Genomic DNA, 16,511 nt, shown 5'->3' with positions numbered 1-16,511 from the left:
TGGTATCTGATATATCACTAAACTTACTTTGTCATACAAATTGAGCATTTACATGAAATTCCAAAGGAAATTATTTTTTGTCAAAGTCTGTTTTCCCCTTCTGCACGGTTGGAAACAGATTTCACACATACCCCAAATTTGCCCTCGGGGAAAAAAATCCAAGCAACCACCAAAAATCCCTAGAACTTGTTAAAAAATGTTACTGTTTTTTCCAAATTACTTTTTTACCCATCTCCTAAAAATGGAAGCATTATTTCTGTCCAGAATATTCCTAATAACAGTAGAAGGCAATAACTTAGTCTCAAAATAAGGCTGGTAAGTTGGAGGTCCAAGTCACTGAAGAGATCATGCACTTGAAGTAGCTGCTGTTCTTCTGCTCTAGAAATTAATTGTTCTGAAATGAAAGTCCTTTTTAAAGAACTGGAAATGTATAAAAGCAAATAGCAATGCGGATGTACGTGCTCTCTTGAGGCTGAGCAATTCTGGGTGCAGCCCAAAAAGAAAGCAATGTTGGAGTCCTGATTTCTTGATAAGTGTTCTTATTTAAACAGGTTTTGAATTAAGCAAGAGGCTTTTCTTCATTCTTTTTGCCTTGCCTTTAAGTGCTAACAAAGAATGGCATCTGGGTAGTAACAAAGATGAAGTTTACTAAGGATTCTTTTTCTATCTTAAAGAAAAACGCTTTCCTTCAAAATATGAGGTGGAAAAATTCTTCATGGTTGAGCTCAGCCTTTTTATATAGAATATTTTTGAGGTAGAACATGGAGATGTTGAAGAGTAGAGGCTGTTGGGCTATAAATATTCCACAGCCTCCAAAAGGTGCCTTTTCTCTTTGGCAGTTTAAAGGAAGCTTATCTTACTGAGCTAAATCTGGATCTTTTGTCTTACCCAATTCACAGACATTGTGACTTATCTTGGCCAATTCTCTTTTTCCACAGACACTGTCGGGTTATCCAGCTTCCAGTGTTTACTAATGGGAGATTATCAAAACTCGTAGTGGAAGCAACAAATATAGAATGTACTGCCTGATAAGGCTGGAAGGGAAACCTGTTTCTGTGGAGTCATGATTAGCCTATTAAAAATACAGCTGTGTAGAATTGGCTTATCTTACTTTGGCAGTGTTTCTTTATTCGGAAGTAGTGAAAGCAGAGGGATTTTATGTGCTCCGATTACATTTAGTGATTTAGTCATTTCTAGTTTTGATTCATTTCTCTTCATTTTTAATGCTCCAAAGAATAAAATTCAGCACTGGGAGCTTAATGTAGAATATAATTATAAATCTTATTTCCCTCTTTTCTTCACCTGCTCGTATCTGCTCTCTATTTTTATTCATTTAGGAAAAAGGATTCTAAGTCCTTAAAATGTATTAGAATTTTAGAACCACTTTGCAAAGAAAATCCTTCTTTAAAGGGAAGGAAGATACCAAAGCATTGAAAATTATGGAGAAACAGGGCCAGAATAGACTTTGGGGCTCAGCAGTTTGTGTTTCTGCAGCAATGTGTACACAGAGTTGGAAGCTTTGTCAAAGCCCATTGCTGTGGAAAATCATGGAATCCCAGAGTGGTTTGGTTTGGAAGGGACCATAAAGCTCATCTCATCTCGTTCAAATAAATATGAACAAAATTTTTAAGACTACTTTTGCCACCATCATTATCCCCAAAAGCCTTTTCTGTTTTGGCTCATTTTATAAATTCTCTTTGAAGAATAATTTGACCTAATTTTAAAGGTTTTGCTTTCAATTTTCCACTACTGTTTAAATAAAGGCAAAGTTGCTGCATGTTGAGGAACCTTCATCTCTTAGACCACAGATGCATTTATAGCTTTAAAATCAGTGCATTTGTGTCCAGTTCTTTTATGGTTGGAAAGATGAGCTGCCCATGGATGGCAGATCCAAGTGCCACTTCTGCCTGGGACAGACACCTCGTGCCCTTGGGTGCAGCACGCTCCCAGCACATTTCATGGCATCAGAAGCACTGACAGCCTGCACCTTGCATTAAGTGTGTTCCAGCGATGAACATTGCTCACTGTAGGATGGGATGGAAGTTGTTCCTCGGCTCTCCTATTCCAGAAAGAGAAGGCAGAGCCTTAGGAAGTGATCTGGCATTTGTGTAGCGTCCTCAGTAAAATGAACCTCGTTTCCTAGATCAAGCAGAAGGACAGGAAGAACAACTCTGACACGTTGTATGAGGTTGTGTGCCTGGAAAGCGAGTCAGAGAGGGAGAGGAGGAAAACCACAGCCAGCCCCTCTCTCCGCCTGCCCCAGTCAGGGTCACAGGGCTCCATGATCCCATCGCCTCCCGAGGATGACGAAGAGGAAGGTAAGAAGCTCCTGTGCTTTGTGGCCTTTGAGAAAGGGCAGGTGGTGAATAACGTGGTTATAGAAGATGTAGTATCCTTTCCAGTCAGAATCTGCCTGACTGATGGGTTCTTTCTTGCTGGAATACTGCAAGATTCAACACCAGTGTCCTGGTCAGCCTCCCCCTCGTCTGGCACTTCAGTGTCCCTGCTTTTCTCAGCCCAGGCCTCCTGTGTGGTGTGTTTGGGACAATGTGAAAAAGTGCTCCTATAAGCGGGATTGTCTGTAGCTTCTGCCCCGCCCCGAGCAGCTGTGAACAGGTTTGAGAGCAGAAAGGAGAAGCAGGTGTTATTTGGAAATGTCAGCAGTGTTTTAGTGGAGAGTCAGAGAGCTGTGAGAGATGAAACTGTACTAGGACCTGCCCAGCTTGAAACTTAATGTGTTTTCAAGAACTTCTTCTTCTTTTAAAAATTTCTTTTAAAGTAAACCATGACCACTTCTGAGTATAGAAACATCTGGCCTTATGGCTCTGAGCTGAAATGGAGATAAATTGGGTTTCTGCTTTTCCACTTTTCCTGCTGGCCTTCCATGTGACCTTGGCTGAAGTGTCCCTTCTGTTCTCTTGGCAGACAATGATGAACCACTCTTGAGTGGTTCTGGAGATGTTTCCAAAGAGTGTGCAGAAAAAATTCTTGAAACGTGGGGAGAGCTGCTGTCCAAGTGGTAAGTGGCAAAATCACATTCCCAAAATTACAATTCTGAATATTCTCATTCTCTTTGCTCCTTCTGCTTGGAGTTTTTATTTCCAGAGGCCATTTGGTATAAGATTCGTTTGGATTTAGTTCTCTATACGTCCCCACAACACCCCTTATTCTCTGGCTTGATGTTTTCTGATTTCTTTAGAGGGTGTTCTAAATATTTTAATTTTTGTGTGCATGCTTAACGTATAGAAATTCACTTGTGCTGTGTCTTTAGTTGGTTCTGTCTTAAAATGATTATTCTACTGATCTTCATGTTCCTTGAGATTTTGTTAAAAGGAAAACCTAAACTAAGTAGTATAAAGGAAATGCAGCTCTTGCTTTGTCTGTTTTGCACAGATCACTTCCATTCCTCTTTGTAATTCTGACTGGGTTCACAGCCAATTTTTCCTGCAGCTGTCACATCTTAGTGACTGTAGCTTAAGAAATGGGAGATTTGGACTTGGATAGAGAAGATGTTTTTCCTCCCTTATCTAAAGGAAGGCTCCAGAGCCTGCCAAGAAGGAAGTACATGAGCTCTGCTGTTTTTTCCCTGGAAAATGTCAGCGTACAAAAAGAGTGTTTCTTGACAGTCCAATTGCTAATGCACCGCAGTCCTCCCTTGATGAGGGGTTTTTAATTCGTCTTGGAGTAGCCTGAGCAGTTCCAAAGTTGATGCTGATTGTTGTAAAATTCAGGGCTTTTGTTAGGTTTACTTTTTTCCCCACAAAGGGGGAGGATGGGCAGCGTGAGCTCGAGCTCAAACAGGCTTCATTTTGACTCTGACTTTAGTTGTGGCCTTTTGCTTCCTGAAGCCAACGAGAGCAGGGCAAGGGCTGTACATACAGCAAGAGGCTGGCTGGGGTATTGGATCTAAGGAGTAGGGCAGCAGAGATTGGAGTCAACTGTGCAGCTTAGATGAGAAAAAGTATTGATGTGACCACTTTGACAGGAATCTCTTTAAATTTAGATTATAACTATTTAGTGTTTCCTGCAGTTATTGTTTATTTGAATAAGTAGCTTTCCTTCCAGTTCGGTTTTGCACTAAGTGGGCACATTTGTAAGAGGGGGAGGCTGTGGTAAAATGATACATGATCCCTTTTCCCTCTCCTAGCTTTGGAGAAGCATCTTTCCCAGATGAGCTCTCTGCATCTGCTGCTGTGAGAAAGTTTCTTTCAACTTGAATTTTTTTGTAACTCTTCCAAGGGCTCAGAGATAATTAAGCCACCTGACTCCCATTGGAAATGTTTTGGCAGCTCTAAGAGGATATGAAATGCTTCTGTGCTAATGCTGGCAACAACTTTAATATGTGTTAAAGGGCTTTCCTTCTTAACTAAAAACGTGTATTTGGAAGCAATGATCCTCCAGCTTTTAACATAAGAGGATTGAAAAATCATAAAAACCAGACTTCAGGTAGTTTCATGCTAGTTTTTTAGAATTGTGTAATTAGATTTGTACAGTAATTAAATATTTGTATAGTAATTAAATATTTGGTATTTTGTGATACCAAAGAATATTTAGCTGATGTTTCATAACTGCTGAGTCACGCAATTTTCTCATTTCAAAAATAGTTTGGAGTAATCCAGTAGTGTGTTGCCTTTAGTCTATGGCCTTCATAACTGTGTTCATTGTACTGTTGTACTTCCTCTCATCTGAGATTAAGGCAAAGCAGTTTTATTGGCCTTTACAAAAACATTATTTTGTATATAGGAAGTATTTAATATAAAAATACTTACATATTATAAAAACATAATAAATGCTCTATAAATATGTCTATAGGTGTGACTATATATTGATATAAATGTTAACTACTACATAAATATTTTTATTTTAGTTGATTTCTTTTAGAGAAAGCACGGTGAAGGAGGACATGATGGTCCTGGGTTCTGTGCAGTAAATACTGATTTCGTTGTCTGCCTTGTTAGTCTCTAGATTGTTGTGTCAGAACACTGTAGACTTGAGAAAGGTGATAGGGAGTCCCAGTCTGTGTAAAATTATCATCCACATATCTGTTAGACTGTTACAAACATTAATAAATGCCAGTTTATCAAGAACATAATGCAGTTGATGTGACACAAGTTCATTTTTCAGCTTGGCTTTGTCTGTCAGTTCTCTTCATCATTTTATCCAGAATTTGTTTTTTAGTAACTGCAGAAAAGTCGTAATTTCTATGATTTAAGGCATGTGTCTTTTGGGGATTTTTATATATGAACCACAAATGAGCTGTTCTGCTTAACGTGCTCCAAGTGCATGAATTATAGGTAGGTTTAGTTTTTACAACTGGCAGTGCTGTAATTTATGAGCTGTCGGTGGTCTCTGGCTGGAAGGAGCTGTTCACTCGGGGCTGCCTGGTGCAGTGGAGGCTGCTCTGATGCAGGGATGCAGTCAGAGAACCAGGAGAGCTGATGTTCAGAGCTCTGTCCCTTCCTCCCTGAGGTCACCTCCTGCTGGGCCGCGGGCAGCTGAGCAGTGCAGGCTTCTGCAAACTACGAATTTTGGGGTGGTTTGAACTTGGAATTTACACACTGTGACCTCTGTCCTTTAGTATTTAATGGAGTGCTTTGGTTTGTTGAATGTTTTATATATATATGTACATTTAATGGGAATCGAGAGAAGAACTGGGCGGTAGCTCTCCTGGTTTTATTTCTTTTTCACGACTTGAATTGGACTGGGGGGCCTGGAGCGCCTGGCGGCGGTGCCGTGTGTGATGTCCCGGGGGTGTTCGTGGCTGGCTGGGGCAGTGACTGAGCGCTCCCCTCTGCAGGCACCTGAACCTGAGCGTGCGGCCCAAGACGCTGTCGGCGCTGGTGCGGAGCGGCGTCCCCGAGGCGCTGCGGGGCGAGGTGTGGCAGCTGCTGGCAGGGTGTCACAACAACGACCACCTCGTGGAGAAGTACAGGATCCTCATCACAAAGGTACCGTGCCTTTTGCAGCTCTTTTTCCTCTCCGTTTCTTAAAGAATACAGTGGCTTCGAGTGTTCTCTTGCCTCAGGGTCCCCGAGTGTTCCTGAATGTATCAAGGAGTGACTGTGATTCAATCCTGCAACAAAAACCCTGACTGAGAGCTGCTGGTGGCATTACACTGCTTTCCTTTTATAGTCCTGTTTCACTCGGCTGAATTCTGAGTTTGTAAAAAAATAAGTGTCCTATTAATTGCTTTCATAATGGACAAATTAATTTTTTTGCTTGTTTTGCTTTTCCGAATGGAAGCTGAATTTTGTTGTGTTGTCTCAGTGTTTATGCTAAAAATCCAGCACTAGTAGAAATTGCAGCTTTTTTCAGTAGAAAGAAAACGGCACGATGTGGGTGTTTTTGCATTAGACAGCAGTTTTGTGACTTCTCATCTTGAATGCTGACCTCAGTAAGGTAGGAAAAGGATATAAGAATTGTACATACAGACATCACTCAGTGGTTCTCAAAGTTCAAGTAACAGATGGGTCACAGAATAAAATGTCACTTTCTTATCCAGAAAGCTGATGTGTTAATTCAGGTTTGACCATTATCTGTATAGCTACATTGGTTTTTATTGCTTTCATCAAACATGCAAGTCTAAAAGGACTGTATTTGAAATTATTAATGATGCAGCTTTAGTACAAATATAACAGAAATTAATTATTCACCAGTTAAAAAGCAAAACAAGTGAAGCAGACTTTGTGTATCTATATTCTGATGGCACAGATTCACAAGGAGCAATTAAAGACCTTATTCTGAGGGCAGGAGGGCTTCTGAAATTAAACTCAATTTCTGCTGGAGTCATGCAGGAAGGATCCTACACCATGTGAATGAATCATGTTAGATCAGCTAAAAATGTTCTGCCATAAGTATTTCCATATACCTGGTGAATATGGAAAAAACTTGATCCAAATTCCTTAATACTGGTTTATGCATTGTAGAGCCGTAACTTGGATTTTATGGTGAATAAATCATATAAGTAACGTGGAGGTTGAGTGCTCTGGCAAGGAGTGATCACAGCTCTCCTGTTGTGTTATTTTAATTGCCTGGTGAGTAGTTGTCAGCCTCACTTGTTTCTCTGTTTCAGTGTTTTGGTATCAAAATGCAAAAGATGATGTCTTTGTGGCACAGTTGGTGACACGTTTTGCTACTATCTTTGTCAGCTGGAAGGGGATAGTGTAACATTTCATTTTTAAACCTGTGAAACCTTTCCACTCCTTTGCTTTTGGCTGAGACAAAGAAAGCAACCTGCATCTGGTGTGCTGGAAGCATCGCAGGAGTCCAGGCAGAGGGACAGTAGGCTGCTCGTGCACTGTGTTCTGCTCAGAAGCACTGGCCATACCTGCAGGGCTCATTCAGCATGGAAACTAATTAAGGAATTAGAAGGAGGGACAGAGGTTGGTGTTTGAGAACAGAAATGAGTGCTTGGTTCACAGGGGAATTGGGATTTCTTCAGTCTGCAGGCAGTGGAAGAAATGCAAGGTTTTAAATAGGGTTATCTCTCAGTGGCTGTGTGGAGGTACTGAAGAGTAAAACAGGCAAAAAATGCAAGGATTGTTTGGGAGGCTGAGGAGAACATGAATTTAAGGCCCAGCAATATAACATTTGCAGACCCTTTGCATGTAGTCTATGCCAAGAATATAGTAATGCTGGGCTGCACTTTGGCCTTAAATTTTTGTTTTCATGCCTTTCTTAGGCAAGAAATGTGATAATTTTGGAGTCCTAATGTGACTAATTCTTACTGCTCTTTAAATAGCAGCTCAATTACAGTCAATATGCAGCAATGCATAGGAGTAAATGTTCCTGGGAAAAAAAAATTGTTAATTATATGAAGATGAGAGTCCATTATATTACATTGCTTTCCCATCTTTGTAATGCTTTGCCATGTTTTGCATGTCACTAATGCCAATTCTTCTCTGGCAACCCTTCAGTTATTTGCATTACCATGCCTTGAAGGGGTTTATGTGAGAATAGCTGCTGTGGAGTAGTGCAGGAGCACAAGGAGTCCATGGAAAACCTGTACCCTGGAATGTGGGCAGGAGATGCAGGGAACCTGTGTGAGTGCTCGTAATGCTCATAATCCCTTCTCTCTTCATGTTGCCTCTATTCCTGTAGCTGCATTTGATTTCTGCCAGGTTCCTCATGACCCCATGCAGCAGCACAGTCCCAAATGAATAAGGATCTGTGTTGGCAGCTGCTTCTGGCCCGTTTCAGGGGCTTTTTCTCTTGTGCACAGGATGTTGGATGCAGCGCCCCAGAATTTCTTCTGGTGGTTGCTTTCCTGGGCAGGCTCAGGTAGTCTCTGGTTTTTGCTTTCCTTTGCAAATTAATTGCTGCAAGGACAGTTTGTTTACTGTTGAGTTGAAGGATTGAAATGTTCCCTCTTGTGCTCTACCACGCAGGAGAGCTGTGTCTAGCTCTCTTCTTGAATATGACTTAAAAATGGCATTGAAACTGTGTTTCAAGGTGTGCTCATTTTGCTTTAGTCATCATGACAGCGTATATTAATTGTTTGTTCTGGTTTTCCTTGCCACACGCTGGCAGGGGTTTCGTTCTCTGTGCTTTTGTTATTGCGGGAAGGTTGAAGTTTCACCATCATGGTGCTTCCACGAATTACTTTTGAGAATTTGCACACCATCTGTGTGCAATAATAAAGCTTTTAGCAGCTCCAGATTGCCACGCTCGTGGTGGGGAGTGTGGATGAAAGCCAGCCCAGTGAATTAAGGTCATGTCCCTACTGGGGACAGAAAGCAAGCTCTAGGTAAAACGATCTAGACAATCCCTGGGAGAGGCATCTGGTCCTGGTAGCGCTTTGGCAATCGCAGTTATGGCTGTAAATCTTCAGCCACTGAAAGTAGCAGAAGACACATGGGGACTCACTCCAGGTATTAAGGACACCTGCAGGAAAAATACTGCATGTTCTTGACAGGCATAGGTGGATGGGAAGTGGTGTTGGGTAGAAAATGTGTAAAGTGAGCCAGACAGGCTAAAAAAAGTAAATTATCATGGTACAAAGCGAAGGAAACAACAGCCACTTCTCAGACCAATTTTAGAAAGGTTTAATACAAATACTGAATCTGTCAGTGGAGAAGTTCTTCATCATATCAACATTAAAAACCTGACATTTACAATATTGAGGAGAAAATAAAAAGCTTGTGGATATAGGTCTGTGTGGGAGGAAGTAATGTTGAAAGGAAAAAACCATGAACTGTTGTACCAGATAAATACACTATATTAAGAAAATTACAACGTGAGAGGGACATCTTGTGGCACAAATAAAATAAAAAATAATAGTCCAGTGTCAGGAGGAGTAACCTGGAATGTTACCCTGGGGTCACCATTTCTGGGAGAAATCCCAGGCCTGGTAAGAGATTAATTTGTTCCAGTCTTTCTTATAGCAGGACTCCTGCTACCCACTTTCTCATCTTCCCACCTCTTTGTCTCCATGAGACGAGGATTATAGAACACAGACGTTCTACCAAATATACTTGTCTGTCTTGGTGCAAATGATGCTAGTTTTTAATGAAGAAATAGATTAAAATGTCACTACCATTATTTGACTGAATGTGTTGTCATCGGTAGCATAAAATGTGACAGAACCTTAGCTGTGGGTGGTTAACACTTATTTTCCACTTGTATCACAATCATATTTCCATATGTTCCTATAAATTAAAGAGAATACATCAAATTTTCAGGAGGACAGAGAGCCACGACTGTGTACAGTCAACTGCAATGGAACTACCCTTCATCTGTGCATCGCAGTGTACGATGGCATAGCCTTGTCGGTGTGCCTGAACCTTGAGATTCCTCGTTTGATTAGTTTTGATCACATGGTGATAAAAGCTTAATTATCTTTTACAAGCAGCAGTTTTCCCAGGAGTTGTCATTGTAACTTTGAATAATTCCTGGAGTACTTTTCATTGCCTCGGACGAGGTGGTGCTGTACCAAGGTGGAGTGGGGGAAGTCTCTGCACCACAGCAGTACTTTCAGACTCACGTTTTGGTGTCTTTAGGAGAGGTTCTCGTGCTGGGCTGGTGGTGCACCCCACCAGAGAGCTGGGGAGCAGGCACTCTACCCCAGGTACCTTCCAGGTGCAGTTTGCTTCGCCTTCTGGGCTGGCTTCTGGTGCAGGGGCAGGAGGAGGTGGAGCTCTTGCTGGTTTGGGTGTTTTTAGCAAGCAGGAGTGAGCTGGCAAGAGCACTGAGTGGAGTCATTGCTCTCAGCTTCGGAGAAACAATAGAATGTCAGTTAAAGGGGAAAACAGATGTGGCTCTTCTACAGAAATACCTCAACTCTAAGGGCGTTAAGCTTTTCATAAAAACCTGAACACTGGGGAGTTTTTGATTTCATGGTGCATCTTCTGTTTAAAAATTTCAGCAACCAGATGTTGTTTTGGTTGGGCTCAGTATTTTCATTGCTACCTTGATTTTATGTATCTGACGTAGAAAGTTCAATGTATCAACATACGTTTTCTTGGGGCTGTTTATAATGTGTCTATTCATGCCCAAGGATCCAAAAATACTATTTGAATCAATCGGTATGTAAATCATTCTCTGCTTTGGAAAGATAGGAGACCATTTCTCCAGCAGTAATTCAATCATAGCTTGTTTTTTGTAAATCCACAATACCCTGGCCTAAATTTAATTCAAAGTTTATGTTTCCTAGCTACAGTTCTAGTACTTCAGTTGCCATGAGTAGAAGCACCATAAATTAAAAAAAAAAAAAAAAAAAAAAAAAAGTGGACAATAGTAAAGGGATCTATTTTGGGTTAAAGATAGGGCAGAACCCCCAATTTTTTCTTTTCAGGCATTTGTACGAGACTAACTAAAAATCTGCCAAGTCATGCTGTTGTCCAGCACAGATTTTTGGCCAACCCAAGTGTATAATGAAATGTTTTTTGTACTTAACTGGTCAGCTAAAAAACCTGAGAGTTGCAGCTCAATTGCTTTGACATCTCTCCCTTTGGCCTCAATTCATTTCCCATTAGGTACTCTGCAGAATGACCAACGTTTAGCTCAGGTTAACCAAAAACCTTGGGTTTGTTGGTGTTGGTTGAATTCAGAGTGTGGACTTAAGCTTGCAGGGATCCCAGTTGTGCACTTTCATGTCTGACTAAATGATTCTGATTGCCAGAGAGCTTCACTCCAGTTTTTACTGGTTTGTTCCGTTCAAATACAAATTCCTGTAGCAAGTGCCTGTCCTAAGTGGTGGCAGTGGAGCAGTCAGGTGTCAGGGTCAGAGAATGAGCTCTCACATACCCAGGAACACGTTTTCCAGCCTGTCAGTTGAAGCTCTTGACAAACAATAAACAAGAGCTGTACCTTGCTATGCCTCTCTGCCTTCAAAGAGGTTTTTCTGGTTAAATAGTGAGATGGTATTAATTTAGGGTGTGAATACAAGTTGAAGTGCTATGCTGTGAATCTCTCGCGTGTTTGCTGGCTGGAATGTCGCTGGGTTTTCTGTTTTGGTGTCCGATGTCCCAGGGACCGTCAGGGGTAGCGATTCCTTTGCGTTTTGTGCCTCTGTGTGTGGAGGGAGGTGCCTGCCTATCTGGAGCAGCATCTGGATCAATGGTGGGACATCGTTCTCGGCTTTGCCCTTGGTTTCAGGAGTCTCCTGAGCAACACACACTACACCTAGGAAAGGCACGTTTATTTCAGAATAGGTATTTCCCCAAAAGGGCTGGGATGGAGAAGCCTTTAAGTGACGAGGAAGCGCGTGAATTCGGGGCGGTGATGGACGGCCGGCGCTCGCCGTGCAGGGTGCAGGAGGAGGAGCGGGCTGCGCTGGGTGTGCGTCCCTGCGGCACCGGCGGCAGGGCAGGGCAGGGCCGGGACCCGCGTGCGCTGCCGGCGGCGGCGGGGTCGCTCCGGGTGAGGCTCCCAGCGCCCCTGGCCGCCCGCGGATCCGCCTCGCCGAGCGCCCCCGGAGCGCGGGGCCGCTTCGCCGAGGCCGCGGCCGGCGCTGCCCGGCTCCCTGCGCGCCGGGGCGGGCGGATGGGGGCCGGGGCTGCGGCCCCGCTCCCCGCCGGGTCCCCGGCGCGCCGCGCCCTCCCCCGCGCTCCCGCCGCCTCCCTCCCCTTCCTCCCGCCTCCCCGCCCCCGGCTCCGCATCGCCGCGGCCGGAGCGCACGCCGCCCGCCCGAGGATGCTCCGCGCTTTTGTTCCCCCGCCGCAGGTAGGGCCGGGGCGGCGGGGCCGGGCCGGGCGAGGGGCGGCGGCGGGGCCGGGGCGGCGGCGGCGGGGCCGGGAGAGGCGGCGAACAAAAGCGCCGTGCAAAATGGAGCCAGCGGAGAAGGGCTGGACCCCCGCCCTCCTCGCCGCGCATCCCCCCGCCCGGCTGCCGGGGCTCCGGGCAGGCGGCATCGCCTCCCGCTGCCGCCGGCGGGGCGTGGGGACGGAGCGGGGCTGGAGCCGGGGCCGGCGGGGAACGCCGAGCAGGGCGTGGGGAAGGAGGGGAGCGGCGGAGGTGGCAGCGCGGGGGAGAGACGGTTCTGTAAAACACTTTCCCTTCTCTCTGTCAGCCTTTGGGAGGACTCTCGTCCTGACTCGGTGGAGGTTCCTCTCCCTCTTCCCCCAGCCCCTCATCCCTCCTCGGCGCGGCAGCCCACCCGGGAGGGCATCGGTATCAGCCCTCTCCGGTGCGCCGGGGAAGTTGGTGACATGCCTGCCGCTGGGTCCCGGTGCACAGGCAGCGGCTGGGAGCCGGATTTAAAGGGGAATTGTGCTGCAGACAATGCACAGCAGCAGCATCTGGAGCAGCCCTGGGGACTGGAACTCCGGTTTTGACATTGCTGCACGCACAGCACCAGCCGCAATGACAGCAGCTGCCTGGAGTGGCTGCAGGCAGCAGGCAGGAGCATGAAGTAGAGAGATCACTGCAGTGCTCAAGATGAACTCCTCTTTGGTTGGCAACCAGAGTGGCCGGCCCTTCTGTCTCCTGGCCATTAGCTATTTGGAGACCATCAATTTTTGCCTCCTGGAAGTGGTTATTATCGTGTTCCTCATGGTGCTGATTATTTCGGGCAACATTATTGTGATATTTGTCTTTCACTGTGCACCTCTGCTGAACCACCACACCACCAGCTACTTCATCCAGACTATGGCGTATGCTGACCTCCTGGTGGGCGTGAGCTGTCTGGTGCCTTCTTTGTCTCTGCTGCACTATCCTATTGTTTTAAGCGAGTCCTTGGTTTGCCAAATCTTTGGTTACGTGGTATCGGTGCTGAAGAGCGTCTCCATGGCCTCCCTGGCCTGCATCAGCATTGACAGATACATCGCCATCACGAAGCCCCTGACCTACAACACGCTGGTCACCCCGTGGAGGCTGCGCATCTGCATATTGACCATTTGGCTCTACTCCTGCCTGGTCTTCTTGCCCTCCTTTCACTGGGGAAAGCCCGGATATCACGGGGACGTGTTCCAGTGGTGCGCCAATTCCTGGAACACCGATCCCTATTTCACCCTCTTCATCGTGGTGATGCTCTACGCCCCGGCCGCCTTCATCGTCTGCTTCACCTACTTCAACATCTTCCGCATCTGCCAGCAGCACACCAAGGAGATCAACGAGCGGCGCGTGCGCTTCAGCTCGCAGGACGGGGAGGCCGGGGACGCGCAGCCCTGCCCGGACAAGCGCTACGCCATGGTCCTCTTCCGCATCACCAGCGTCTTCTACATCCTGTGGCTGCCCTACATCATCTATTTCCTGCTGGAGAGCTCCGATGTCTATAGTAACCGCGTCGCGTCCTTCTTGACCACTTGGCTTGCCATTAGCAACAGTTTCTGCAACTGTGTCATTTACAGTCTCTCCAACAGTGTCTTTCAGAAGGGGCTGAAGCGTCTCTCGGGGGCCATCTGTGCCTCGTGTGCTAGACAGAGGGTAGCTAAGGACTCCTCTACCTCTAGGAGCAAAAGATCTTCCAATGGATGTCATGTCTAGGACGCCCGTCAGCGGGTCTGGGAAGTGCAGGGACAATTGCGCAGATTGCAAAATAACTTAGATACGATTTTAAGATATCCAGATTTGCAAAAAGGTTTCTGAGAAATGCTGCTGACGTAGAAGGATCAGGAGCACATATCGTTGTGGTTTCACTTTAAAAAATGATTGCTGTGGAGGAGGCTGTGGAGTTTCACCTCCACATTCATTTTAAAGAATAAAGCTGTATCTTGACACTTACCTCTCCAGCTGGTGTGACTGAATGGAGTGGGTGTCTGAGAGCTTCAGCAAAATGTAGTCTTTCTTACAGCTTTACTGGGTTCTTTGGAGATTCGTGCTTCACATGTAAATGATAGATCTGAAGTGGAAATGTCACAGTCTATGGTATATTACAGGGATTTTTTTAATATATGCCAAAGTATATTGACACAACGTTCCAGCGTCAGAACAGAAGGGGCCAAACAATTTGTTTTTCAGTGCTACCTAGACAGGACTTGTAGAACAGGAGTGCACAATGTGAACATTTCAGTGTGAACTCTGTCAATGAGCCGTGAGTGCAGCGGTGTGGTCTGGGCAGTCGCACTCTTAGGGCTGATCTGGCCTCCGTGCCCCGTTTCCCTGGCAGGATGCATGTTTGGATCAGAGTGCGGCATCTGTGTTTTCCTGTTTGTTGTGAAGTAAGAAGAAAAACTTGGATCAGACCAAATTTAGCAGTTAAATAAAATGTGTTTTGATAAGCTAAGAGATAATACGTGTTGCTTTATGATACCAGAGTTGTGGCAGCCACTCAAGGATGATGCCAACATGTGAAAATTGTTCTCAAACCAGTGGAGAAATGCCGCGGGTTTGTATGTGGAAATTTTCTCAAGAACAACTTTAAAAATAACATGTCTTTTTTTTTTTTTTTTTTTAATCTAAATTCTTCTGATATTTTACATACTGGAACTTAAGGGGAAAGGAAAGAAAACAATTGTCTTCTAAACAGCTAAGGGAACTATGTTGTAAATTTAACTGTAGTATTTGAGTTATTCATAAGTGCACAGAGCTAAATCAGAGACATTTTTCTTTAGCCTTCAAGGGATTAAAGATGGTTCAAATATAGCAGGAACTAAATCCTGTTGGCAAAAGCATATCTAACTGGTCAGACAAAGGCAATATCTGAGGAACCAAATCTCATTGACCACAGCTTGTTCAAGCTAGCCTAGATTAAATGTTTTGAGTACTGTCATGCTGTTAAGAAGGCAGAATGGCCCTCGAATTGTTGAGTTTTTCCTAAAGAATATCCTTGTCTTTTTACTGATGCCATTTTGGAAATGAAAGTGAAGCAAGTATTCCTGTGGTGGTGGATTGCAGTGGTGCAGGGCTGTCCCTCTGTCTCTCGTGCTCTGAGAGCAGGTTGTGCCCCCGACCATCCCCTCCGTGCTCCTCCTTGTGCTTCCCGTCACTGCCTTGGGCTGCTGACTGGGGAATTCCCTGAGCTCCTCTGGTACAGCTGGTGTGCTCTTAGTCACAGTAGGAATGAAAAGAGGATAGGGAATATAATGTGATATTTTTAGAATTGGGGTAATTCTCTTGGCCAAAGGGAAGGCTCTGTTTTGGTAAATGGTTTCAAGTCTATGTTGTTCTAGATCAAGATCATATTTTTAATACTCTGCCCTATCCCTCCTGCAAACTCCCCCCTCCTCTCTGCTGAGCTGTGAGCCCTGGCCTCTCCTCTCTATGCCTTGCCCTGGAGGATACCAGCTTGTCTGTGCCCCATCACATGCCACGATTGCTACAGCCCGGCCCTGCTGCCCATCCACATTTGCTCCAGTGCAGTCTCCAGTCTCATGGGGCTGCCAGTGAGGAAACGGGGAAGGAGAGAGAGCAGCAGGGTGAAGCATTCCTGGCATGGCGTGTGTTTGTCAGCACTCAGTGCTGGCACACTTGAGTTGCTCTCCTGGGTGTGCGTGTACCTGTTCAGGGGAGGATGGGGCAGAACCCCCTGCTGCTGCTGCCTCCTTCTGTTGGAGGGCCCTCGGGCAAAGCGTTTAAGTGGCATCTTGGTCAGCTTCCAGCGTATTGCATCCACAGCCAGTCCAAACCTCTCAAGATAAACATCCTCTTCGGTTCATCTGAAATTTTATGGGCATGGGTTGTCTAAACCCTGCTGCCTTCACGCCACCATTTCTTGCTCTCGTTGTAGTAAAGAGCAGAGAGGGGCTTGTGCTGGATGCTCGCAGGCAGCCCGGGGTGCTTTGCTCCGGGAGCCCTCGCAGTCGGAGTTTTGGTTAGACACAGACACGGGGGAGCACAGGGCTGCAGTGACTCACTTGGGACAGAGGTGGGATAATAAGCTCGCAGCACATCGTGCCGGAGTGTCTCAGGCGCTCCGTGGGTATGATGGCAAAGGTGGGCTTTGGGGAACAATTCAAGGGCTTTAGTCACTAATATCAAAGCGTGTGTGCGTGGTATTTTTGGAACAGCCTCTCAGGTAAATTCCCCGTAGCCTTTCTCTGATTCTTCACCTTATCTAACGTTTCCAAGTCTTTGAAATGATGCAGTGTATCATTGAAATAGCATTTGATTAAACTTAATAGAAGAGAAGAATC

General features: G+C 45.4%; 2 protein-coding genes across 3 annotated transcripts in view; both read left to right on the top strand.

Moving 5' to 3' along the window:
* Positions 1-16,511, top strand: part of RABGAP1 (RAB GTPase activating protein 1) — a 61,427-nt gene that overhangs the window by 18,385 nt on the left and 26,531 nt on the right. For both annotated transcript variants that reach the window (XM_040082893.2, XM_058423062.1), the window contains exons 11-13: positions 2,144-2,318; positions 2,926-3,019; positions 5,798-5,948. In XM_040082893.2, coding sequence (XP_039938827.1) covers positions 2,144-2,318; positions 2,926-3,019; positions 5,798-5,948 — 420 coding nt within the window. The remainder of the gene's footprint in view (positions 1-2,143; positions 2,319-2,925; positions 3,020-5,797; positions 5,949-16,511) is intronic.
* Positions 12,064-14,786, top strand: GPR21 (G protein-coupled receptor 21). The gene is made up of 2 exons (XM_040082895.2): positions 12,064-12,162; positions 12,509-14,786. The coding sequence occupies exon 2, from the start codon at positions 12,877-12,879 to the stop codon at positions 13,921-13,923; it is 1,047 nt and encodes a 348-aa protein (XP_039938829.1). The 5' UTR covers positions 12,064-12,162; positions 12,509-12,876; the 3' UTR covers positions 13,924-14,786.

Source organism: Hirundo rustica, chromosome 20 (genome assembly GCF_015227805.2).
Source record: "Hirundo rustica isolate bHirRus1 chromosome 20, bHirRus1.pri.v3, whole genome shotgun sequence".
NCBI classification, from domain to species: domain Eukaryota; kingdom Metazoa; phylum Chordata; class Aves; order Passeriformes; family Hirundinidae; genus Hirundo; species Hirundo rustica.
Note: the sequence above shows the minus strand (reverse complement) of the source record. Positions and strands in the feature narration are given on the sequence as shown.

Excerpts from the sequence above, each read along its gene's own strand:
- GPR21 (XM_040082895.2), top strand. The coding sequence starts at position 12,877 with ATGAACTCCTCTTTGGTTGGCAACCAGAGTGGCCGGCCCTTCTGTCTC.